Below are 27,500 nucleotides of genomic sequence, written 5' to 3' on the forward strand. Positions count from 1 at the left end.
TTTGACCAGCTGACTCTGACAGTCCAGCGGCAGCGGCAGGAGCGGTGATGGTGTCTGTGTGGACAGGATGTTCCTCATTTCTCCCTCCCACAGTCGGTACAGCTGATCAAACGCCTCTCTGCCAGCCTCCGTCAGGTACGGAGGCTCCTTCTGACCCGGCGGGCTGAAGGAGAGAGAGGATGACAAATGTGGAGCGTCTTCAAACTACCTCTCTGAAACCAGTTGGCAAAGGGTATTTAATGCATTGATTTGGCATTTTTTAAAGGGATAATTCACACAAAACTGAAATTTCTGTCATAATTTACTCACTCTCATTTGGTTCTAATCCTGCATGACTTTCTTGTCTCTTGAGAAACGCAAAAAAATATGTATATTATGAAGAATATTGGTAAGCAAAACAGTGTTGCTTCCAATTGTATGATAAAAAAAATAATGGAAGTCAATGGGAACCAACTGGAAATTGTGATTACCAGCATTCTACAAAATGTAACTTTTTCTTATGTGTCGCACAGCAGAGAGTCAGTCACGTCTAACAACATTAGGATGAGGAAATGATGACAGAACTGACCTTTCTGGGTGAACTATCCCTTTAATAAATTATGATAATTAGAATACAAGGTATTCATTATTACAAAATATTTTTTATATAATTTATTATTATTCTTAATTGAATTATTATCCAAAACAAACCTTTTTGACAATTTTATAAAAAATAACATTAAATAAACTGAAAATGTAAATATTTGTTTTGTGAAGCAATTTGGGCACCTGTGTTATTTCGTATCACTGAGATACTATTATAGTTATTAATATATTGAAACTGTTTTTATTTTTAGATTTGACATTTCTATTTTAGCTTAAGTTAGAATTTTACTAATTTTGTTGTGCATTTGTTTTAAATTGTTTATATATTTTATATATATATATATATATATATATATATATATATATATATATATATATATATAGTTTTTATTCATTTCTCTTTCAGTTTTAATCATTTTAACATTAAGTTAAATTAAATTAATTTAAGAAATATTACCTTGGCATCTACCTGGATTTTACATTTTCATTTATATTTTTATTTAATTGTAATATTTATTTCACTGCAAGTGAAATTTTATAATAGTTTCAGTTTTAGGAAACTATATTATGTACAAAACTAATCTCAAACATATAAGAATGAGCATTTAGACCATGTTTTTGACATGCATACATTGATTCAAAGTGTTTATGAAATTATGATCGATTATGTTTTTTTTTAAATAATTCTGAATCAAACTTTGGTCAATTCAGTGTAAGTGCTTTAATGCAAAGAAATCATTATCAAATCAAACCACTGTCAGTCACAGCAGATATTTATATTCTAGCCTCCTCGAATCTCTCTCTTACCAGCCGATGTTCTCCCAACAGCGTCGTCTTCCGGGCACGAATGTCCGCAGGGCCTCCCACACGTCGATCTCAGGGCTGGGACTCGTCTCGGATTGGGAATCTGGAGTCAGATTAGAGGAGGACTGGAAGCCTTCATCATCAGACTGATCCAGACACACAGGAACCTGCAGATATAAGAGCATATAAGCTACCAGTGCGGACCGTTTTTAGGAGAAAATGCTAGTATTGATACTAATTGAGTATCTTGACCCGTATACTGAGTCCAGTGAGGTCTGCGTTGCTTGGAACGGGCGGCAGGTCCAGTCGGACGTCCATATCTGCAGTTCTGGAGTGCTGTAGGGCACCAAACAGAGACAGACGGGTCTCTCTTTCAAACCTCTCCTCGCTATCCTGTCTGCGTCCCAATCCGAGCAGCCCAGTGCCCGGTGGAGCATCCATGATGCTCAGGGTCCTGCAGATGCCCCCAAAAACACCCCATTCCTCACCACAGATCAAAGACCACGCCCTCTCCTCCAGCCGCTGCATGTCCCGACTCAGGTACCCGCCCAATGGTGCTCTGCGCTCCACGGGACGCTCCCGGCGCATATAGTCGTGACTGAAAGACTGAGGGGGCGGAGCCACGGACCCGGCCAGCTGCACAAGGAGCTCCAAGACAGAGTCAAGTTCGGAGAGTCCCGAAGAGTCCACCCCGTCCCGTAGCTGACCCAGGAGCTCCTCCAGCCTCTCCGCCTCCTCATTGTGTCCAGACACGCGCAGGTCGAACGAGATCATCAGAATTTTATTATGGGCGGGTGTGTTTGCCAGGGCGCTCGGCGGCGGTTTGGGTGAGCCGTCCTGGAAGAGTCCGGCGAGAAGCGCCCCGTACGCACGCCTGCGCAGGGAACGACGCGCAGACTCCCGTGATGCTGCGCCCAGAGCGCGCCGTTTCCATGACAACCCCGAAAGGCTGCAGTCGCAGAGCGCACTCAGCATCCCAGTGATGCTGCCGCTGTTGCCTTGGCAACCAGACATCTCAGCAAGAGCGTGAGATCAAGAAGAGACCTGTGCAAAACAAAAACTTCTACGTCATGAACTCATGATATGCACAGTATCGACAGTAATATCTTAGCCTGAACCTAAAGTAATCCTGACAAACTATATATCATTGGAAAGTTTAAAGACTGTAGTTTTGATATTTGGTGACTGATTTTTTATATATTTTACAGAGCAACTGTAATTTATTAATATGCAAGAAGAGCACTCGTCAGAGTCAGAGAGTGCATTTGAAATAGTGATGCATCTATGAAATCATGAAAAATCTTTATTCATATTCATGGAGAGTGTTCAAAACATAAAATGCATTGTATTTTTGGGGGGAAAAAGGTCTGAAAGTGTTTTGAATATATAGATAAAACTATAGATTGTCCTTTTTTGATGCACTGTGAACTATAACGCAAGTCCAGGGATCTTGTAGCATGAGTTTTATGTGTTTTTTAGGTTGAATTGAGATCAAATACTGCCATACTGACCCTTAATTCTTCTGATTGTGACGTCTACTGCATACATATTGAGAAAAGCATGTAGAAACGTTTTCAGGTCACTCAAACCATTTATGGAAATGAAGACGCCCTTAAATTGTTACTACTGGGATTTGATGGTCCCAAAACGCCCAAACAAAATCTCACTGAAAGATCTTTTTTTTATATATCAACCTCAAATTTGGAACATAACTTGTTCTGAATTTTGGATTTGATTTTCTAGCAGTTTTAGAGTAAAACATGTTTTGTAAAATATATATTTTATATAAAATATAAATATTTAAATGATTACATTTTATATTTTCATAAACTTCCATTACTTTTTTGTTATATAATCTTAATAACTTTTTTCACTTCTACAATAATCTGCCAAGTGTCTGCTTCAATAAGAGACCAACCTGAAGTCTGTGGACCAAAGCATACAAAATGTTTAACCGTTTATTAACAGAGAGTTAAATAAATAAAGTCTAATTGAGCTTAGGAAAGGTATGAATGATATTTGGTGTATCTTCTAGTTCTACAAATAAATATTTATTTATAAATATTGCATTTACGATTATGTTGCTATATCTTTCTGTTTGAAAAAATGTAACATACATGATCCAATCCCAAAAGCAACAGCAAACAGATGAAATACATGCTTATATATGAATATTTAAAGTTTATTGCACTCATAACTTGTTTATTTAGCAGATTTTATTATTATTATTATTATTAACGTTAGCTATATTTAAAACTGAAGGCAGTAAACAAGCACAACTGCACGGTACACCCGCCATCACGGTCACATATTCGTGTCTAAGATATTTTACTCACGTTAGTATTCGAGCTTAAGCTGTCCGGGCTGCAAATGTTTATTCCACATCAGTGAAATAATATTATTTGTAATAAAAACATAAGAATTTGTTTCGCATAAACACACAAGCTAAGCTTCCTTGACCGCCGCGCTACACACTGAAGTCCCGCCCTCTCTGTTCTATCATTGGATAAAACGTAAGAGAGTTCACATTCATTGGTTCAACCTGAGACACGTGTCCGCGTTTTCAGTCATTTCATTGGATCAAACTTGACATGCACCAGGCTGTATTATGACGTACACATCCCGGATTCTAAAAGCGTCCACTAGCGGCATCGCAGAGATTAATGCATTTTTTCTCATATGAGGGCACAAGATCTCCATATGTTTACATTCATACGTTTTCTTTTCTGTATGTGATACATATCCTTTAACTATTCATATTTTATTTCTTATTAGACTTATTCACTAGATATTATTACTGACAGTGCATACTTGACTTTATGTTTACCAGATCTAGTACACTAAATTGTTGATTCACCCCAAACAGGCTACAAGCCAAGTCATTAGTTAAGATTCTTGTAATACTGTTTTGGATAATGACTCTGAATGCATCAGTAATAATTTTTTTTATATTCATATTACATGCAGATGTATTGGCTGGTTCTTTTACCCCCAAATGGAAAAACAGCAAAGAGTGTACTTTCTAACATGCTAGAGAAGAACAGCCCCATTCAGGTTCAAACTCTCCTGTGAGATACAGATGCTTTCAAAATGTCCACAAGCTACATCTGTTTTTGGTCAAGCACTACATTATTAATTATGAGCACTCCTTTTTGCGGTATCTGAGCTATCTTGGACCGCAGCTGAGAGAGTATCCTTAGGTGTGTGCGGGTTTGAGGGCCTGTGTCTCCCTCTTAAGGCAAAGCAGAAGAAATCTCATTAATATCTGAGGGTGAGACACCACTGCAGGTGAATTCAAACACAAACACCTGCCAGAGCGGGCTTTCCTTGAGTGATGGCCCTCACAGCGAGAATGAAAGGGCCCGATCTTCTTATTTTCCCAGCATGTGGAAAATCTGAGCCGTTTTTTTTTTTTTTTTTGGAGGCTGAAGCCTGGTTGCATGGAATCGTGACTAAGTTAATTCAGCGCCCATGCAGGGGGGCCGCACGGTCCTGATCGGATTAAATCAGTAGAATCATGAGGAGCAGAAGCTATATGAAAAAGAGAGTCTCACACATCCAGACCGGCTCTTTTGCGTGTTTAACTAAAGACAGAGACTCATATAATTGGACTTTATACATTTACATAACTCAAGAGACATAAAAGGTGAAGGGTTTGTATTTAAACTGTCTTCATCTTATCTAAAATCTAATAAAAGAGAGGTATAATTAGATTTGGTTTGTGATGTAAATCTTAAAAAAAAAAAAAATGTGTGCACCAACACTTCAGATCCATTTGAGGTGGACTCAGGACTTCAGGTGAGTTGGTTTTGATACTGTCCCTCTCTTCCTCCACTGCTCCGTCAAAAATGCTTTGTTGAATGATGTTCTTATTTTTTGCATATGTAATATTTTAAGGGAAAGTTCATCCGAAAATTAACATTTACCCACCCCCAAGTTGTTCCAGAGCTGTTTTTTCTTCTGTTGAGCACCAAAGAAGATATTCTGAAGAATTTCGGCGACCAAACAGTTTGCATTGACTTCCATTGTATGGGAAAAAAAATTAAATATGGAAGACAATGGCTACCATCAACTATATAACTATGTTTATAGTTATCTGCTTATAAATATACAGCAAGAAAAGAAAAATATATTTTTTGATGGCCTAAATTTATATAGGATCCTGGTTAAAACCTGTACTTTTAAAATTAACGTCAAATTAAATCTTATTTCCACCACAGATTAAAAAAAAAAATCTTCTCATAAATATTTTTTTTCCCTATCACAATTCAGAAATGTGTAATTCTGAGAAAAAAAAGTCTTAATTGTGAGATAAAAACGGATAAAAGTAAAAATGTTTTTGTATTTTTTATTCTGGATAAAGATGGTTTGTGTGCTAAATTTGTGAGCATAAAATCAATTTAAGAGACATTTAGAAACTTAACAACCACTGGTTCTGCATATTGTTGGGCCTATATTCATTTGAATACATTAATGTGTGATTTTAAGTGTTCTTTATATAGTATTTACACATATTTGAATTAGCTTCTATTTTTATATTTTCCTATATTTATGTGTTTGTGTTTTAATAATTTTGTTATGTGCTTCTGTCATGTTTATTATTATTATTTTTTAAATATTTGTCACACAAGTCTGCATTTGGATCCCAATATTACTACATATCTTTTTATTTCAGTTTAATTTTAGTACTTCTAATTAAACTTATTTCAGTTATGGCCAAAGGCAACATTTCTATTTTCATGTAATGTACTTTTTTTTTAATTTTTTTTTTAGTTTTTTATTTTATTTTATTTACTGAAAATATATATTTTTATAGTTTTAGTAAAGAATAACAATTCAGTTATAAGTGTATTATGTCCTCTCTTAATATAAAAGACAAAATCTGGTTCTCGAAGCATATTTGTGGTGCTTCGTTCTCCTTTAAAGACATTAACTGTGCTGAGAAATGACTGAAACCTTGTAAATCTCATCATGAAAGGTCAGATGTGGTCTTTGCAGCACCTGATTCATTAGAGACCCTCCAGATCAGGGGCCAGAAAAAGAGGCGAAGCCCAACACTTGAGAAAGGTATGTGTATATTTATTCATATAAGGATCAGACGGCATGATGGACCAAAGGTGGCACAGTTCACACATACGACATCAGTCCTCTGAGAGTCCAGAAAGAGCAGTCGTAGTCCTCTGCAATCCCAGAACACCTTGCTCTCGTCTCGCCACACTCACAAGTAAAAGAAAAAAAAAAATGCAGACAACACCAAACAAGTTTTCTCAGAGCATAACGCACAGGAGAACAGTGTAGACAGATTAGCATTTTAATACAAAGGCATATATTTTCTCTAGGACATAAAATATTAACTGCACAGCAGTAAGAAAAGGTCGTGTACAGATTGTTTGTTCATACGCACCATTGAAACACAATTTTGGGTTGGTGCGATAATAAAAAACAATTGTGCTAATCAATAATTCGTTTTGCATAAAAACCAAACGTAATGGCAGCTGTCCAGAAGAAACGTTTCGACATTGACCTCCACACATTTATTCAGCTCGAGCATTTTTCCCGATGCGGTAAACTAAAAAACACACACACTCACCACAAACACCCAGAAGATATTAAAAAACGGCGCTTTAGCTCTATACATACAGCATGTTCAAATATATTGGCATATTCTGGCTACAGCACGCCTCTGAATACTGCACTTACTGATGTCTAACACCACACTTCACATACACCACGACCTCTGACCTCTACAAGCCCCTCCCACCCTGACGTCATCAACACCGTACCATCACGTTTAAACACATTTTAAGGCACGTTTTGGCTACAGAAAGGCGTTAAAAGAAGCGCTTTACACTCGACTACGAAGACTTGCATCTGTGCTTGTGCTGCTTTAAAGGGACAGTTCAGTCTAAAAATGAAAACTAGTTACTCACCGTCACGTTGTTACAAAACGACACGAGCGTGGAACACCCTCAAAAGTGTTGTTTTTGTCTTTTTAATGGCAGGAAACGAGCGAAGATTCTTCAGAAAATTATTTTTTAGGACTTATTGTATTTTTATATGTTTTATTTCGTAATAGAACTGACAGCTAAGACTTGATTTCTTATCAAATTTAAAGCTGCGGTAGGGAACTTTTGACGCTCTAGCGGTTAATAAACAGAACTGCTTGCGTCTTGCGGAAGAACATCGTAGCCGGAACTACTTCTCTCTGTTTATGTCTATGAAGAATCACAAAGGTACTGGGTTACTCCGCCGCGGTACCCCCGAAGCAATCTAAAATAGTCCGAATATAAACATTTATTATAGGTGCACACTAGTGATTCAGGACAAGCTAAAAACACGGTTTGGAAAATGGATTCATGGTGTACTCGCTTATTATATAAATTTTTCTACATTTTGAACACAAACAAAGTTACGGACCGCAGCTCTGATTGGTTATTTTTTACCGGGAGCGGATGAATTTCTGCAAATAGCAATAGGACACTGGGAGGAGCCAGAGGAGCTTGATTTTTACACAGATTATCTGTCTCATATTCTACTGCCAGGACATAATGACAGGTTTAACAAATATGTAGAAAATATATTTTTACAAAAGTTACCTACTGCAGCTTTAACAAAGCAGTAAGCTAACTGTGATTTACTGGAAAGAATGCACACTACAAATGATCAAATAATGTTCAGGGAAGTTTTGTTCAAGCATCAAGATTGAGGAAAATTGAGGATTTTTTTCAACCCAGCCCTATTTTTTTGTGTTCGACTTTTGGAACGACACAAGGGTGAGTAAATGATGACGAGTGAACAATCCCTCTAAAATCAAAGATGAATGGGCAAGGGTAGATTTGAAAGCATATGCCATTTATATGCTGATGTACCTTTAAATGCTGAAAAAAATACATTTGTATAAATGTCAGTGGTTATATTTTTTCTGCCAGAAGGTAAAAAGTATATAACATTTTTTATTTTGTAGAAACAGTTTAATGAAATCAATTGTGGCCATGCTTTGCAACGCCAAACAAAACCCTCTAGCCTTGACTATATTCTAGTGCCTTATTGCTCGGTTTTATCATATACACAACCGTTCAAAGGTTTGGGGTGAGCAGGCTACAATTTTTATCTTCAAAGAATTTAATACTTTTATTCAGCAAGGATGCATTCAGTTTATCAAAAGTGACAGTAAAGACCTTTAGAATGTTAGAAAATATGGTTCAAATCAATGCTGTTCTAGTGAACTTTAAGTTTAGCACAAAAAAGAAAGAAAAGAGTATCACACTTTTCACAAAAAACAAGAAGCAGCACAACCGTTTTGAATATTAATAATAATAAGAAATGTTTCTCGAGCACCAAATCATATAAGAACGATTTCTGAAGGATCACGTGACACTGAAATCTGAAGTAATGATGCTGAAAATCACAGAAATAAATGACATTTTAAAAATATTTTCATCGGAATATTATATCACAATATTTCAGTTATTATGCAGCTTAATAAACCTACCAGCCGCAAACTTCTGAATGGTCGTGTATATGCACAAATTATCTTTTTGTCCACAATGCTCTCTAAAATGAGACCGTTTCTCATCTGCTCCAACTAATATAATCAATTAGATAAATGCAAAACGAAAAGCTTCAATCCTCTTCTTGATGTCTTTAAGACACTCAATCAAATGCAAACCTCACATAGCTGTAAATGGTTTTGTCCTCTCTGGAAACAGGATTTTGGCTGAGTGCTATAGTGCCATCTTGTTTAGTGGCGAATAACAAACAAATGAGTGTGTCATTATCCTCCCTGCCAAAATAAAGCCATTAATGATCCAGATCACACATCTAAACCCTTTCCAACAGAGCCGCAAACAGTTTTCAGCTTCGCTCAACCATCTCAGGCCAGAAACACGGTCTCTGCAAGCTGAAACTGAGTTTGCGTAGCTAAAACATCTATACTCTTGCATATAGCCTGTTTCGGGCAATTCTTTTTCTTTGCCAAAAATCTGTCCTGTACATCGACTGTTTGTGCTTTATGTAATAAATTTCAGTCAGTAGCAAAGTTTTCACAATAAAACGGTTTTCTGAAATAAAGGCTTTGCACAGGTAAAAGAGAAATGCCTCATGACAACCTCGTATTGCCTGTGTTGATTATTTGTGGATCGACAGTCCGTACGGCTGAACGGAAACAGGTGGTTATGAAATGGACGGCCGTTTGATCGTCTAAACAGATATGTTTGGAATAACATACTAGCATACTGCAGTGCAGCACACACTAATTTGTGTCTCAACTGTTGGTTCATGTTAATAATGATAGCTGATATTAGATCACGCTGGAAATGGGAGGTCAAGATGAGTGCATTGCATTGTGGGATAATAGTACTTTGTGCAGTGTGTGTTAAGGTTTGTCTGTTAAAACATACTGAACAGTGGGAAATGTGACTGCAGCTTTATGCTGCATGTTTTGGCAAATGTTACAGATACAGAAAATTCGCAGACCCTGCACATAACAGTACATACTGCAGAAATAGTATGGGGAACATGCTAGTATGCTGCTCCGAACACATCCCATGCATATCCTGCTGTCACCTTCAGCTGCTTTTGATTGGACGAGACCAGATGTGACCTCACTGTAGACACGCCCCCTGCTCACACACACTGCAGGGTCAAAGTCAGCTCCCTTTTGGTCAAAATATAGGCATCCTTTTACACACACACACGCACACACACACACACACAGAAGCTTTAAAAACAACTGAAACAAGGCCGTCTATTTAAAAAGTTATTTTCCTCTTATAAAGCTTTCTGCATAAAGACTGCACATTAAAAAAAATATAGAATACGTTTCTTAAAACCTTTTGTCTCTACACAGGAAGGAATTGAACGTCTGATTATAGTGATGAGCTAAATACACACTGAGAGCGTTGGTTGGGACAGGGTTAGAGGTCGGTCACTTTGTTCTCCAGCGTTGCGGCGATCTGCTGCAGTCTCAGTGTTAACTGTTTACTCTGAGCAGCGGGATCTTCATCCAGAGACATGATGATCTACAGAGACAGACAACCACCATGAGCCTTCACCACACACACGTTATACATCCATCCTGCTGTCTATTTGATGTTTCCCCCACTCAATTTTCAATCATCTTTTAGCTGTTTATTTTAATGGTCCTGCTGTGTGACAAATGATCCCCCCCCCCATATAGTCTCTCAATTAATGTAAAATGACTTGCATATTAATTATATATAAAAAAATGCTTAAGTTATTGTATACTTGTATATGTCACTGCTGTCAGTTCTTCATGTCAGTAACCCGTGTGTGTGTGTGTGTGTGTGTGCACTCACCCCATCGTAGTATTTGCTGGCGTACCGGTAGAGCTGATGAAGAGCCACTTGTGTGTTCAGTTTGTCTGTGTGTGCCTGGAAAACAAACATAAATAAACCTGGACTGTGTATTTCCTGGACATTATCTCAATGAACTTCTCGTTTACATCGATCTAATGTAAAAACTTGGCATTCAGCCTTTAATGTTGTGTCAGCTTTTGTAAAATCGTTCAAAAAATATGTTAATGCTATTTATCTATTATTATTAATTCATTTATATTTATTTTTGACTATTTATTTTATTTATTTTAAATTTGTATACACATATATGTTTTTCATTTAATTTTTAATTATTATTTTAATTATTATTATTTTTTAAGTCTACCAGGTTTGGGTTCTAAATTTGCACAGCTGCTTTTTGTTTTATATTACTATTTCAAAAAAAAAAAAAAACATGACTCAATCTGTTCATTTCCCTAAAAATCCCAGAAAGCCCATCACACACTCACTCACCCGAGACACTTCAGCCAGATGTGTGTTCATCTCCTGGTCACTGACTGACACCATCTGCCGGACTCCTTTATAGTATCTGTGCAGAAACACAATCCAAACTGCAGCTAAAAAACACAGACTTTGAACTGCTTCACATATCAGTCAGAAGGTCTCTTAAATTGCATTTAAATAAAAAAACAAAACAAACAAACATAAAAACCAGCAGAATATACTGTTGTGTATCTAAGCATATCTTATTTCCTTACTAAAGAATCACTTTAAAAGATTGGATGCCTTTAAACTTTAGCAGACCAGTTCTACCTCAGAAATGCTCAAGGTATCCGCCTGGGAACATAAACACAACTTAGTTTCCCAGAGGACTGATAACAACCTGTCGCTCTGACTCCCAGATATTGCATAAACCCAGTCAATCAGATCATGCTGAGAAACTTCTCGACATTTTTGTGCGCAACATGCATCAGACAGTCTGTAAACCATCTGTGGGCGTTCAGCTGGAGGCTGAGACTGCGCAATACTGGAGCACTTACTCGTCTACCATCCTTTTGTAGGTGGAGATCTCCTTTGCATAGAGTAATTTGTTGCTGGGAGAATCCTGCAGGCGACAGAGAGCGAAAGAGAGAGAGAGCAAGTCGATAAATGATGTGTCTCTGGGTTTGTTTGTCTGTGGCTGATTCTCAAACACTTACCCGGCTGAGTTTGTGCTCTGTTTTTGTGCACGCGTCCATGAAGGTCTGAGCGATGACAGACAAAGAGGCGTCCACGACCTCGCTCACATGCACGTCAAAAATGAAGTGAGGGTTCTTCAGTATGTTTACCCAGAAACGCAGCGGCAAGCTGCGGAGAGAGGCGGATGAGTATTAAAGCAGCTGTGAATATGACATACTTCACTCTTATAGTCAAGGTTTCTAGCAACAAAACATTTAGTCATTTTAGTTTCACACTCCCACAGCCTTGGTTCAGAAAGTAATTTTCATGTTCAATTGAAGTCAAGTACATAATATATCTGCTTACACACAATATATTTTGCAATGAAGTCAAAAATCTAAATAACCTATCGGTTTATTTCAGTGTTTTATCATCCTTTAGTCAAAAACCAGAAGTCCCATGACACACCTTTGCTGCACACCTCTCTTGAAAAAACTGTATGATTTAAGGAACGGTTTATGTGAAACGTATAAATGTATAATAATCACAGGTTTGTTTAAATCTCTAACCCTCGGGGTGAGCAACAGCGTCGCTCTCTTTAGCAAACACCGCTAATTATGTATTTAGTCCATTCAGTCTTTCCTGCGGTTGGCGCATAAACTCACATTTACAAATTTACAGAGCAAATAATTCACTCAATCCGCCCCTCGATACTCACTCCATCGGAGCATGAACACGGACAGACGGATCTGGAATTTCAAACAGGTTATTAAACAGCTCTGGCTTTTGTTTCTTGTGAGCCGGTTTAAAAAAAAAAAACCCTCATTGAGATTCTGATTCTGGAATATATATTGCTAGTTGCATCTCTGCAGAGAAACAGTAGAGAGGGAGAAAAAAACAAAAGGTGTATAATAACAGAAGAGTTAAATGAAGCAGGGATGTAATTAAGGTGTTTGTTTGGCTGTGAGCGGGTTGCTGGAGTGATGATATTGCTCGACACATTTATTCACATCTCAGCGGCAGCTGTCAATCACGCGGCACCCGCGGCAGCACATCAGCTGGAATAAATGAATGCGGCGCTGCATTAGCATTTGCCGAACGGTCTCGAGAGAGAAGAGCAGAGACGCCGCTGTGACTAGCACAACACACACACACTCACACACGCGCTCTCTCACCTGTTGGTCTTCCAGATGTGTATGGTTTCCTCATCTACGTTCTCGTGTCTAAGGGCTTGCTCATCCAGGAAGTCGAAAAAGTATTTCACCGCCGGCGGGACGCTGATGCCAGAACAGAGCACACTGCGAAAGAAATCATCCACGAACTGCTGCAGCGTCCCCTGAAAACACACACACACAAAGACAATTTTAAAAGTGTTGTTTAACTCACAGTTATCACTAAAGTTCTCTCTAACTGCCCCGGGCTTTTGAGGGAGAAAAATTTAATCAGAATTGATGCCATGAACCTAGGTTATTGAATATTTTATTTATTTTTATTTAAAATGTATTTATTTCTAATTATTTTCTTCTTTTTTTTGGTAATATTTTATAATAATTTCAGACAGTTTAATATACAAACACACACACACACACGTTTGTTTTTGTGAAAAGTAATAGGCGTAATGGTTTTTATACTGTACAAACTGTATATTCTATGGCCCTTCACCAACCCTACACCTAACCCTAACCCTCACAGGAAACTTGCATTTTTACTTTCTCAAAAAAAAAAAACTCATTCTGTATGATTTATAAGTGTTTTGAAAAATGGGGACATGGGTTATGTCCTCATAAGTCACCCTCTCCTTGTAATACCTGTGTCATACCCATGACATTATACAGAGTTGTGTCCTGATATGACACAAAAACAAGAGCACACACACACAAACACACACACACATACTGTACTCAGACACACACATACTCTCACAGACACACACACACAGACACACACATACTCAGACACACACACACACACACACATACTCAGAAACACACACACACACACATACTCAGACACAGACACACACACATACTCAGACATACATACTCAGACACACACACACACACTCAGACACACACACACACACACACACTCAGACACACACACACACACACTCAGACACACACACACACACACACACACACACACTCAGACACACTCAGACACACACACACACACACATACTCAGACATACATACTCAGACACACACACACACACACACACACACACACACATACTCAGACACACATACTCAGACACACACACACACACTTTTGCACATTTTTATTTGTCTTTTTACCCTGTAAACCTCCAGAGAGAATATAAATGAGAAATATAGCATATTTATCAAATAAATGCAAAATGAAAGGAATTCATATAATCAATATATCTTAATATGACTTAACTTTCAGTATAAAAAGTAAAAAATTGAAGAGCAATTAAGATATTATTTTACATTAAACTACTTACAACTACAAAAAAACGTGTGTGTGTCCTGAAACATAACACAGATCTTAAGAAGCAGCATGAAACATCTGATTGTTCACACGTCAGCCTGCTGGGACACTGACAGTCACACGCGGCTGTTTTCACGCTGACAGGTGAAGTTACACGCTCACTTGAGCACTCCTCATCTCCTCCACGCTGTGCTTCTGTCAGCACTGACACAATCACTTCAGTACAAGACCTGTGAAAGACTTGTGAGGTAATTAGCCTCTCTAATCGGCCAATTTACAGCGAACGGCCTCTAACACAAGGACATGTGACGAACCAATCAAACACAATCAGATTTACACCTTGTGAGTTAGAGAACATGCCAGCACTCAGAAGAGTTCTAGAGGTTTACAGTGGTTACACTAATTATACCACACGCTTCCCACATTAAACACTGCTGTAGAATGGGACTGTTCATCAGTAACATTAAAATCATAAAACATAACTGATTATGCACCGTTTTTATCTTCCATCAACATGTACATAGCTACGTTAGTTTCTTTATCAGTGCACTGACCTTTAAAAAAAAGGTCATCTATTGAAATGATGTATAACACAAGATAAATGTATGTTTTTAGAGAATCAAATTTATTTTACATACTTTATACAAACTTGTGAAGAAAGTTTGTTCAATAATGTAACAATAATATATTTATATAAATTATATGTTCTTAAAAAATTATAAATGTAACAATATATTAATTCCAAATATAAACAATAAACAATTTTAAAAAGAACTTCTGTTTAGTTATCAATTTGAAGAGCAATTCATTATCATTAATAAACTGATAATTTATTTCTTCATTTTTTAAAGTAGCACTCTGTTGTCTATGCAATGTTGCTTTTGACATGCATTTTCTATTCATTTTATTATTGTTTTAAAATACTTTCCCAGTTTTAATATTTCAATTATATAATAACTTTCTCTAAAACATATTTTCTCCTTGATCCAAACAAATCTGGATCAAATCCAGCGTTATTTTAGCATAACTGATATGCTAAAACTAATTTTTCCTAATACTACGAATGACATTTTATTATGTATTTTTCTTAATTTTTTAATTTTAGTTTTAATTTGTTTATTTAGTTAATTTAATCTGTATTTATTGCTTTAGATGGAGTTATTTTAATACAAATGAAACTAAACAAAATTAGAATCGATACCATGAGTATAATAAATTCATATTAAGTTATTATTTCAATTGACATATTTAGTTTCAGGTAACAAATCTCGTCCTACCCTTTATGATTTACCAACAAATGATGCAATTCAAATATGATGTTCTTCTAAAGGAGCAGCTCTTTTAGTGAGAAGAGGAGCTCAGTACCTTGACGGAGAGCAGTCGTGTCAGATAGATCTCTGTGATGGCTTTGGTCATGGATTTGTCCTTTATACTGCCTCTCTTGGACTTCATCTCGTCCAGCTCATCAGCCGGTCGCACCAGGTGAAAAACTTTATCGTCCTCCAGCAGGGCGTTTCCTGTGAGTCGGGGTGAAGAGAGTGTGTGAAGGACGCTTCTGTCAGAGCGTGAGACACGGTTTACAGACTTCAACTCACTCTCTTCATGGTTATCATGATTTTGGTCGTACGACTGCTGTGTGTGCTGAACTCTGGAAAGGACCACCGTTGCATTATCACGTACCTAAAAGCACAAACACGCATAAAAGTCACTTTTAAAGGGTTAGTTCACCCAAAAATGAAAATTATGTCATTAATGACTCATGTCATTCCAAACCAGTGAGAACTCCTTCTATCTTATCTTAAGATATTTTAGATTTAGTCCGAGAGCTCTCAGTCCCTCCATTGAAACTGTGTGTACGGTATACTGTCCATGTCCAGAAAGGTAAGAAAAACATCATCAAAGTAGTCCATGTGACATCAGAGGGTCAGTTAGAATTTGTTGAAGCATTGAAAATACATTTTGGTCCAAAAATAACGTTCACTGCGCTGTTGACGTACGATGAACGCGCTCACAACAGACACGGAAGAGAAGACAATGCTGAATAAAGTGGTAGTTTTTGCTATTTTTGGACCAAAATGTATTTTCGATGCTTCTAAATATTCTAACTGACCCTCTGATGTCACATGGACTACTTTAATGATGTTTTTCTTACCTTTCTGGACATGGACAGCAATGTTGGGAACGTTACTTTAAAAAAGTAATTGAGTTAGTAACTGAATTACTCTATAATAAAAGTAACTCGTTACCAGGGAAAGTAACTATTTGCGTTACTGTAAAAAATAAAAATAAAAACACACAAAGTTGCTATGTGTCAATTTTTTTATTTTTTTTTAGCAGTTTTCACAAGTCAGCTAAAATGAGTAGAGCAGACAGGTGTTCATACATAACTTTCGGTATTTATTGCACGTCAACAGACAGCAAGAGCTTTATCCTAATATATAATACTTCAAGTATTATCTTTGTAAGAAAAGTGTTTTTGGCCACTAGCTTTGTAGATGCGTGTCACACATTATGTGTACACATTAAATGCACATTCTTGGTTTGACCACAATGAATTTGAAGTAGTGCTTATATCTCCACCTTGAAAATGCCAACTTTTCATCGGATTGCTTCTAACTCGCCATCTCTGCTGCTGCGAATCTCTGTGTAGCTGTTGCATGTGTGTGTGTGTTTTGCGCCGCTGGCGTGTGTGCCGGCATGTGTGTAAAAACACTGGCTCTGATTGGCTACCATGAAACACATGACTCTGCCTTAGCCAATCATAATCACTTATCTCATTATTAACCCACCTCCTCACTCGCTGTGTGAGCCAGGGGTGCGTTCGGATTACATAGTTTATTAAATCAATGCATAGTAACGCACCGCATTTAACATCCAGTAATGTTAACGGGGTTATAACGACGGGGAAAATTAATTAGTTAGATTACCGCGTTACTGAAAAAATAATGTCGTTACCTAACGCCATCTTTTAAACAGCGTTATTCCAAACACTGATGGACAGTATACCGTACACACAGCTTCAATGGAGGGACTGAGAGCTCTCGTACTAAATCTAAAATATCTTAAACTGTGTTCTGAAGATAAATGGAGGTCTCACGGGTTTGGAACGACATGAGGGTGAGTTATTAATAACATAATTTTAATTTTTCGGTGAACTATCCCTTTAAGAACCGAAAACGACAGTCATATCTTTAACACATTAGCATGTCATTGGATGCGCTCACGTTATAGTGTGCCAGCGTATTGATCCGTCTCCATCTGCCCTCCTTCTGCGTGGTCACGTCTAGATCTGACAGGATCTGTCCCGTGGATCCAGGACGCCATTCTGAGCAAGAGACCAGAAGACGTGCGGATGAGGAAGCGCTGTGCTGGATGTGGAATCAAACGCGATTAAACGCGTGCGCTCACTCACTCACCGAGGGTGACGCTGTCTACTTTGGGTCTCTGAGAGTATGGCAGGTTTTTGTACACCTGCTCGATGATCTTCTCCTTCACCTGAGAGATGCTGTCACAGTTCAGCACCTTCACGGGGGTGATGTCCGGCCCCTCGCCCTGAACCAGCACCTGCAGCGTCTGGGGTCACACAGCAAACTCATACAAATGCTCTGAACCTCCTAGAAAACACTACTCGTTCATGAAGGAAAAAAATCTCCCATCTCCCATTTCCCATCATCACTCCTTTTCTGGTAAAATAATGTGAAAATAAAGTGGCTGTATATATATATACCAAATATTGTTTCTGTAACAAGCCATAAATCAATGAAAAGCTTATTTATTCAGCTTTCAGATGTTGTATAAATTGTAAACATTTTGAAAAATAGACACCTAAGTATGGTTTTGTGGTCCAGGGACAAATATTAGGAATGCATGGAAGGCACTTTCTTCCATGACAAGTACAATAACGATACTTTCATTTTTGGTGCTTCCCGATGAAAAAAAAGAAAAATATTTAAATGCATTTGTCATATAAAAGAAATACTGGGTAGAGAAACCAAAACAATATGAATCATATTAGTTGGCTTAAATTTGTTTAATGAATAGAATAGAATATTTGACAACATTTATTTACTATTTATTTATAATAAATATATGTAATAAAACATTTATTTACTAATAATTAATAATAAATATATGTATTAAAATGTATTTATTTATAGCTTATTTAAAAATAAATAAAACCCTGTGAATATTATAAATATTAATAATAAATTTGAAATATTATTTAAATGATATAATACATTTATATATAAACATTTATAATAATTTGATAAAATAAAATATAATTTTATTTAAAAGTTATTGAAATAAAAATGTATTTTATTTTATTATATTATTAGATTACTATTATTTAGTTTTAACTTATTTAAACTATTTTTTTATATTTTAATAAATTATACATAAAATTGATTTATTCATATAATATACATATATATAATCTTTTAGTTATATTATATTTGTAATGTATAAATGACAAATATTATATTATACATGTTTACAATAAATTTGAAATTAATGCATATATTTCAGAAATTATATAAATATGAATTTGTTTTATTACATTGTTATATTATTATTATTATTATTATTATTATTATTATTATATTGTTTTCAACCTTTATTAATTGAACTGTAGGAAATTGTATGAATGTGTCATCTTAAATTTAATTGAATGAATCCATAAAGAAGACAATTCTAATCATTTAGTTGTAGCAGCACTAATTATTATTATTTTTTTAATTCATCAAAAAACTAAAGTGAGGAAACTCAATGCCGATTTCTTTCTGACCAAATCACATCAGGCTGTTGTTAGGACTCCTGAATGTGGGAATTTCTAATAGAAAACATCTAAACGATCACACACACACACACACACCAGCACAAAGTACTCCACGTCATCTCCGAGAAGGCCAGTGTCGTTCAGCGTGTATTTGGCTTTCTTGACCTGTGCGTCCACCGGCCCCTTCTCAATCTGGTGCTTTATGGCTCTGAAGAGTTTGTAGAGCGGCTCTCCGGCCGTGTCCTGAACAAACAGAGGCACATTAACACAGAAAAGCAGTCCTCCACCTGAGGCTCTGAAGAATCAACGGACTGAAGGGCTGATTCATGCAGAAGAAGAACACAAAGAACCTAAAAGACCTTAACATACTCATCTAATGTCAAATTAAAGGTGTTGAAGTGCGTTAAACTTCCTGAAAGATCAAGATTTGACTTGATCATTAAATCAAGATGCATTGAAATATTAGTGTATCTTTCTGAATGTATTTCATGTTTAATATTTTACCTTCAGGAACTGATAGAGACAGATGGACATCCAGTTACTCAGCATCCTTTCCACCACTGTTTCAGACCTACACACACACACACACACACACACACACACACACACACACACAATAATTAATATTTACTAAAACAAAACTGAGTTTGAGTTAATGAAAAGCTAATAATGAATTAAATCACCAAACTGTAAACATGAATACATAATTTTATATAAAATGTATATATTATTTATATATAAAAAATATAATTGTAATAATAAATTTGAATTAAATAAAAATAATAATAATTTAAAATGAATAAAAAATGAAAGTTTTATGAAAACATTTACTAATATTCACTAAAACAGAGTTCATGAGTTGCTCAAAAAAGCTAATAATGCATTAAATCATAAAAAAATCATTCTAAAACTGTAAAATTAATAACAAAAAAAATTCAAATAAATAATATCATATAAAAATAATATTAAATATATAATTTCACATAAAAATCATTAGTTTAAAACAATAAATAAAAACAATCAAATAAAAAGATTATCTTTATATTAAAACATCTGCACACACTTACTAATGTTCACTTCATAGCTAATATTTAATTAAATTATAAAAATTATTATATCATAAAAAATGTTTCTTTAATAAATGTAAAAATAAAAACATTTAAATAAAAACATATTTAATAAAAAAATAAAAATAAAATAAACAACAATAAAATACAAAACAATAACAAACACAATTCTTCTGACAAAGCAAGTTTGGGAATCCCTGCTCTACAACACGGTTTCATTTGAAGCCAATTTCCAATCTGATCTGTTAAACACTATATTAACACAACAAGTTGTTAAACAGCAAGCTGTCAGGCTAATTAACTAGATTACACAATAGAATAATAGTTCATTATGATTATTATTAATAATAAACACAGTTATTTACTGAACACGGATGTCACTTGAGGCTGAACATCACAGTGATCTGAAGCGGTTTCTGCTTTTACTGTGGTAAGATCAGTGTAACGCACGGCACCCAGCGGCCTCTGCTCTAATCAACACTTCTACACTCATCTGAGTCCATAACAAACAAGCAGAATGAGCATCAGCACCCAGCGATGACAGTCAGACGAGTGCTTGCGGATGGGCTTTTGACTAACACGATATGTTTCATGTGGCATTTAGAGACTGGCTTTGTGGTCCATCCAAACTGAATTACCATCTGCTTCAAAGTCATGCTTGAGGATGTTTGCTAGTCTTTAACTGCCTAAAACTAAAACTGTGAATATTTTATATATATATCATATTATAAGGTATATGATTCAGTGCCACAAATATCATAAACAAACTTTACAAGCATCATAAAAAAACTCACACACAAATAAAAAGAAGCATTTTGTTTGGAGCATTAAGATTTTTTTTTTAACCATAACATTATTTTTTGACAATATAGAAAATAATAATAATTTGACAATAAATGACAATTACTTATATTGTGCTCCCAGTTTCATTGTTTTAAAGTAAAATCATATCACTGCAATGCATATAATAAATTAATAAATTATATATATATATATTTTTTTTTTTCACAGTATTATAATATATAAAATATATAAATATATAAATGTTTATAAAAAAACACTGCACTACAATAAAGAGAATCTAATCAAATGACATTAAAAATAAATTAATAATAATAATATTAATAATTTATATTACAAACTAATAGTAAAAAGTATATTGTTAGGATCAAGATTAACTATTTGTTCTCTCATTATTTTAAGGCAAAAACCGTATTACTGCAATGCATATTATAAATCAATGAATAATGTAACACTAATCTAATGAAAATATAATAAATTGAAGTTAAATAACAATAATGCATATTGAAAATTTGTTTAAAAATTAAGCTTAATTTTTTTAAAAGCAAAATGCAAGGGATGTGAGGGAACTGAAATCATCATTATTATTAATATTAATAAATACTGCACAACTAAAATAACACTGTTCCTGACTAGCGTATAAAGCATATGGCTTCCAGAAGTAGCGTAAGGTCAGCCAATCAGATTGCAGGGTGTGAATTTTGAAAAATGTTTCCATTGCTGTAGAAAGACGGGATCTGATCTCACCGGCGCAGCAGCAGTTTAGGGTTCTTGCTGTGAACGTACTCCTCCATGAGCCCCAGCAGAAGCGTCCTCATGATGTCTGTGTAATACTCCAGTTTCCCGTGAAGCGCCACGGTCAGCAGAGACGCAAAATACACTTTGGCCCTGGCGTTAAAATCCGGACGGCCCTCCAGCGTTCTGATAAACTTCACACAGAGAGATCACCGTTTACAACTCGTGATTAAAAGTGTGCAGCACTCAGACTTACATCTTAAACAAGCATCTTCTTATATTCTAATGATTATTAGTTTATTACTGTCTGCATGATGGAGGGTAATGAGTTAAACACAGGGGAGATGATTACAGGCCAGATTTAAAACACTGACGTGTGCTTGTTTGTGCGTACACGTGTGTCATTAGATGTAAATGTTTAATTGTGTTTGTGCCATGAATACAGAAGACTTTAATGAGAGCGCTCAAATATTAATTTACTGACCTTTCCCACTATTAAGTGCACAGGATGGTTTTAAGAGTCTTTAAATGCATCATAATTACAGCTTGTGTGTGTGTTTCGTACATTGATGAGGAAAGTTTTGCTGTTGAGGAGGTTGGAGAACTGGTTCAGCGCATGGGTGACCGTGGCCCTGCGGGATTCTGGGATGTCCAGTTTGCCGGTGATCATGACGTCGTTGGCGCCGTCCTTCGAGGGCAGGAAGAAGACGCGGTCGGTGTAGGTCTTGTAGTCCAGGAACGGGATCCGGCCCTCGCTGATGTCGTTAGTGTGGTCCTCCATTTCAATCATCAGATCTGCACAGGAAATGACACGTCCAACGTTAAACTCCACACTGCAGATCCAGGTGAACTCATCCAGACTGTTCTGAGATTGAGAATTAAAGACCAGCTCAAGATCCTGGACGTGCAGATTGTTTTCATTAGTTTGCAGCAAAACTACACTTTTTTGGGTTAGAGAGGGTTGAACTGATACATGTTTTCATGTTCTAATTAATGTTTCTATATTATTAGCAAATAAATAAATAAATAAATTATATATATATATATATATATATATATATATATATATATATATATATATATATATATCTTTTTTTTTTTTCTAAAAGAATTATAATAAATAAAATATTAAAAATTACAAAATCACAAACAGAGAAAATCTTTTGTAAAAAATAACATGAACTGATGGATAAAAAAACAGTAGAGGGATAGATAAATAATGTATTAATTAAATTAAATTATAAATTAATAAATTAATAAATTAATAAATATAAATTAATAAATAAAAAATCTGAATGGACTATACATTTAAAAAATATATATTTGTAAAGATGGGAAACAATAGCTTAATTATTAAATAATGGATAGATAGACACACACACACACACAGACAGACAGACAGACAGACACACACACACACACACACACACAAACACACACACACACACAAATACACACACACACAGAAAGACACACACACACACAGACACACACAGACACACATACACACACACACACACACACACACACACACAGACACACAGACAGACAGACACACACACACACACACACACACACACACACAGACACACAGACACACACACACACAGACAGACAGACACACACACACACAGACAGACAGACACACAGACACACACACACACACAGACACACAGACAGACACACACACACACACACACACACACACACACAAACACACAGACAGACACACACACGCAAAAAAAAACTGACCGTTTTTCTCGAAAAATTAAATAAATATTACAAATTTAAAAATCACACACACACACACACACACGCAAAAAAAAAACTGTTGGAAAAATAACATGAACTGATGGATAAAAAAAGAAAAAGGAAAAAATGGTAGAAGGATAGATAAATAATGGTCTAATTGAAAAATGAAAAGTAATAAATCAATAAATGTGAATGGACTGTAAATTTAAATATATAGATATTTGTAAAGATAGGAAAACAATAGCTTAACTAATAAATAATGGATAGATAGACAAATAAATTTATGGTGTGCTAGATAACTGATAAATGAAAACTAGGTGGAAAGATATATAAACAGTAGATTAACTGATAAATTCATAAATAAATAAATAATAGGTTGGTGAATGAGGGAATAATAAATAAATAATAGATGATCAATTGATTAATTCATAAATTAATATGTAATCACTTAATAATGAATATGTATTAATTAATTAATTATTAATACATAATGTATAATTAAGTAATACATACAGAAATAAATATTAAAGGACTGATAAGTTACAGATAAATAACAAAATAAGTAGAAAGACACAAGGAATGATTGATGGCAGTCATCCAGCTAGTAACATGTGACCTGTGAACTCTTTCTTGCAGCGGTCACGGACACTCTCCTCCAGATTCTCCAGCTGATGCTTCACTTTCTCGTACTCGCGCTCGGCCTGCTGGCTCTTCCTCCTACACACAGACCAGCAGATCAGTTCACTCATTCACACAGACCGACAGATCAAGGGCTCTTCTTCTTCACCTGTAGCAGACCACAGAGATGGCGATGATCAGCAGCATGGGAACGAGCACCGCGGGGATGATGATGGGAAGAGGGAGATTGTACTTCCTCTCGTACCGGACTGAGCCCACCAACCACTCGCCATTGCCAAACTTAATCTGAGAGAGAGAGAGAGAGAGAGAGAGAGAGAGAGAGAGAGAGATAGAGAGAGACTGTGTTAGTGAGGGATGGATAAACGAATGAAGAGATAAAAGTTTGGATGGATAAACTGATGTGTGGATGGATAGATTAATATACGAATATATGGATGATGAAAACAAACTAATGAATAAAAAAGTGGAAAGATGATTAAGATGACAAGAAAGAAAGAAAAAGAAAAAAGAATGAATACATACATAAATTAAATGAATGAATGAAAAATATGTGTTGGAGGATTTATATCAATTTATATATAAATAAACAAATAAACAAATGAGAATGATAAAGAAATAAACATGTGTGTGGATATCAATATCAAGAAATCCACATGGATCAATGAATAAATGTATAAATAAATATTCAAGCAAACAAATAAATAAGTGAATGGATGTTTAGATAAAGAGGTAAATGTACAGATGCATATTTAGTTATATAAATAAACAAATAAATATAAATAGGTGGGAGAATGATGGATGGATGGAGGGAAAAAAGATGAATAAGTGGATAGACAGAAAAGTGATGGAGTGGTGAATATATAAATAAAAATATCAGATAAAACAAAATCTAATATAAAAAATGTTTATTTAATAAATTAATAAGTAACGGAAAGATATTATTAGGGATTAATATATATATATATATATATATATATATATATATATATATATATATATATATATATATATATATATGTATATATTACACAAAATAATATTTAGAAAAAAAATAAAGAAAGAAAAGAAACAAATAAATTGGCGGACGGATGCATATATAAATAGGTGCAAATATTTTTTATATATTAAAAAAATATATATAAATTGAATTAATTTAATTAATACATTTATATAAATGATGGATGAATAAATAGATGAATAAGTGGACGGACAGATAAGTGATAGATGGACTGATTAATATTTTAATTGTATTTACACACACACACACACACACATTTATTTCTCTGGAAGTAAAAAAGTATATTCAATAATAAGTGTTTGTAAAAAACAAAAAAACAAAAACAAAAGGGAGATCTGGGGCTTGGAGGAGGGTAAATGAACAGAAGGATGCTCTGTCACCAGCAGGTCCAGCGGCTCGGAGCCGGTGTCTCTCCTCTGTCTCTTGGATCGAGCACTGGGCGTGCTTGAGGGTGGGTCCAGGAATAATTTATCATCCTGTAACGTGTTTACGTTACACGGGGCGTCTCCCACAAACGCCTGAGCCTCCTTCGCCGTCATCGCTTTAGAAAAACCACGACCCTGAGACACACCAAAAAAAAAGCATTGACGAGCAAGTCAACCCCCGGCCTGGATGAGATCTCCAGCACATACTCACAGTGACGATGATCATGCTGTTCTCAGTGATGACCGTCTTGCTGAGGTGATTGAACGTAGGGTCGGGGTGATACTCAAACGGCGTCAGCTCCGTCTGGAGGTCATCGAGCTGCACGTAAGTCCTGAAGAACTGAGACTCGTTGACCGCAGGTGACAGGAACATGATCATGCTGTCGTTCTTGTGCTTTGATCCCTCTACAAACTGAGGAAGAGAGAGACTTCTGTAAATGAAGACCACACGTGATAAACATGTCGGAACATGACATTAGTAAAGTTCTACTCTTAGCCTACGTTATGCAAATACAATCATTAAAATCACAAAATTGCGAAATGAATGAACTTATGATGAGGGGATTTGTGTCGCAAACGCACCGAATTCAAAGGGTTGCCAGGTTTTCGCAACAAAACCAACCCAACTGCTACTCAAAACTAGCCCAAGGGGGTCCACCGGTACAAATTGCGTTCCAGGGAGTAAAATACAATATTTTTTGGTGGGGTTCACCGAAGTTGCGAAATGAATGTACCGTATTTTTCGGACTATAAGTCCCACCTGAGTATAAGTCGCATCAGTCCAAAAATACGCCATGATTAGGAAAAAAACATATATAAGTCGCACTGGACTATAAGTCGCATTAATTTAGAACCAAGCACTAAGAGAAAACATTACCGTCTACAGCCTCGAGAGGGCGCTCTATGTCTTCAGTGTAGACTACAGTAGCGCCCTCTTGTGGCTGGAGACGGTAATGTTTTCTCCTGGTTCATTTCTCTCGGTTCATGTCAAATTAATTTGGATAAATAAGTCGCACCTGACTATAAGTCGCGGGACCAGCCAAACTATGAAAAAAAAAGTGTGACTTATAGTCCAGAAAATACGGTAATCGTATCTGCACTTCATCGTTCATGATGAGAGAATTTGCATTGTGAAGGCACAAAATTAAATGTTTGGGGGTTGCCATTTTTTGGAGGTAAAAATCATGTTACTGGGGTCGCTTTAACTCGCAGACATAAAAAACAGCCCGCTTTAAAGTGCTTTAAAGTGTTAAAGCAGAGAATTCAGGTAGGTCATGTGACAGTAACACTACATGGTGAATCTAGTACATCTGATTTTCATTCATACTACTCATATTCATATTGTATAGAACATACTTTTTTAAAGGGGTCATATAATGCCAATTCTCCACAAGTTGATATGATTATTTAGGCTCTTAATAAAAAGTCTGTACCATAGCTTGTTTACAATTTCTCAATGCTAGTGTAAAAAACACCTTTTTTACCCTGTCAAAAACAGCTCTTTTCAAAACAGGCTGGTTTGTTGGATTCTCCTTTAATGCTAATGAGCTCAGCTGACTCCGCCCCTTTCTTCTGATCTGCTCTCTGAGAAACTTGCTAATTAGCACATTATTAGGAAAGGCGATTTTTCAATGATTCATTTCAATACATTATACTCACTGCTGGAGGTTGGATCATGAAGGATTTGCGCGAACATAAACGCATTTAAGTAGATCAAGGGCGCATTTCTTTCATTTCTCCAAACATAAATGAATCCTCTGCATTTTCAGTCGCTCGGATGTCGGGAGTAAATGACTGCTGTGTTCATTATTATATCCAATAACAAAACACCACAATCACTGAGGAGTCATGCTTGTCTGCATTTCGGACTGATGACGGCTCACTCAGGGCAGGCCTGAGGTAAGACACAGGTCCAGTCTGTGCTGAGGCGCTGCTGTCAATCAAACAATCATGGGAGGGGCCTCCGACCATGTGATGTCACACGGTCAG

The 27,500-nt window shown here is 35.9% G+C and overlaps 2 protein-coding genes across 7 annotated transcripts in view; both read right to left on the reverse strand.

Annotated features, from left to right (window-relative positions):
• The window catches only part of tubgcp6 (tubulin gamma complex component 6), a 20,548-nt gene extending 16,668 nt beyond the window's left edge, over nt 1-3,880 (reverse strand). For 2 of the 3 annotated variants that reach the window (XM_026238604.1, XM_026238602.1), the window contains exons 1-4: nt 3,726-3,880; nt 1,642-2,433; nt 1,393-1,556; nt 1-163 (exon numbers count right to left, since the gene is read on the reverse strand). The exon at nt 1-163 is cut by the window's left edge and continues 54 nt beyond it. In XM_026238604.1, coding sequence (XP_026094389.1) covers nt 1-163; nt 1,393-1,556; nt 1,642-2,403 — 1,089 coding nt within the window. In that variant the 5' untranslated portion in view covers nt 2,404-2,433; nt 3,726-3,880. The remainder of the gene's footprint in view (nt 164-1,392; nt 1,557-1,641; nt 2,434-3,725) is intronic. The other variant, XM_026238603.1, reaches the window with a different exon arrangement.
• Nucleotides 3,881-9,858: 5,978 nt separating this feature from the next.
• Nucleotides 9,859-27,500, reverse strand: part of LOC113066668 (plexin-B2-like) — a 77,853-nt gene continuing 60,211 nt past the window's right edge. For 3 of the 4 annotated variants that reach the window (XM_026238615.1, XM_026238613.1, XM_026238614.1), the window contains 18 exons: nt 25,723-25,923; nt 25,467-25,646; nt 24,217-24,353; nt 24,046-24,146; nt 22,243-22,472; nt 21,690-21,871; nt 19,579-19,645; nt 19,171-19,317; nt 17,714-17,870; nt 17,522-17,622; nt 15,893-15,977; nt 15,663-15,814; nt 13,019-13,179; nt 11,885-12,032; nt 11,726-11,790; nt 11,199-11,274; nt 10,707-10,781; nt 9,859-10,409 (listed from right to left, as the gene is read on the reverse strand). In XM_026238615.1, coding sequence (XP_026094400.1) covers nt 10,305-10,409; nt 10,707-10,781; nt 11,199-11,274; nt 11,726-11,790; nt 11,885-12,032; nt 13,019-13,179; nt 15,663-15,814; nt 15,893-15,977; nt 17,522-17,622; nt 17,714-17,870; nt 19,171-19,317; nt 19,579-19,645; nt 21,690-21,871; nt 22,243-22,472; nt 24,046-24,146; nt 24,217-24,353; nt 25,467-25,646; nt 25,723-25,923 — 2,370 coding nt within the window. In that variant the 3' untranslated portion in view covers nt 9,859-10,304. The remainder of the gene's footprint in view (nt 10,410-10,706; nt 10,782-11,198; nt 11,275-11,725; nt 11,791-11,884; nt 12,033-13,018; nt 13,180-15,662; nt 15,815-15,892; nt 15,978-17,521; nt 17,623-17,713; nt 17,871-19,170; nt 19,318-19,578; nt 19,646-21,689; nt 21,872-22,242; nt 22,473-24,045; nt 24,147-24,216; nt 24,354-25,466; nt 25,647-25,722; nt 25,924-27,500) is intronic. The other variant, XM_026238616.1, reaches the window with a different exon arrangement.

Source organism: Carassius auratus, chromosome 50, assembly GCF_003368295.1.
Source record: "Carassius auratus strain Wakin chromosome 50, ASM336829v1, whole genome shotgun sequence".
NCBI lineage: Eukaryota > Metazoa > Chordata > Actinopteri > Cypriniformes > Cyprinidae > Carassius > Carassius auratus.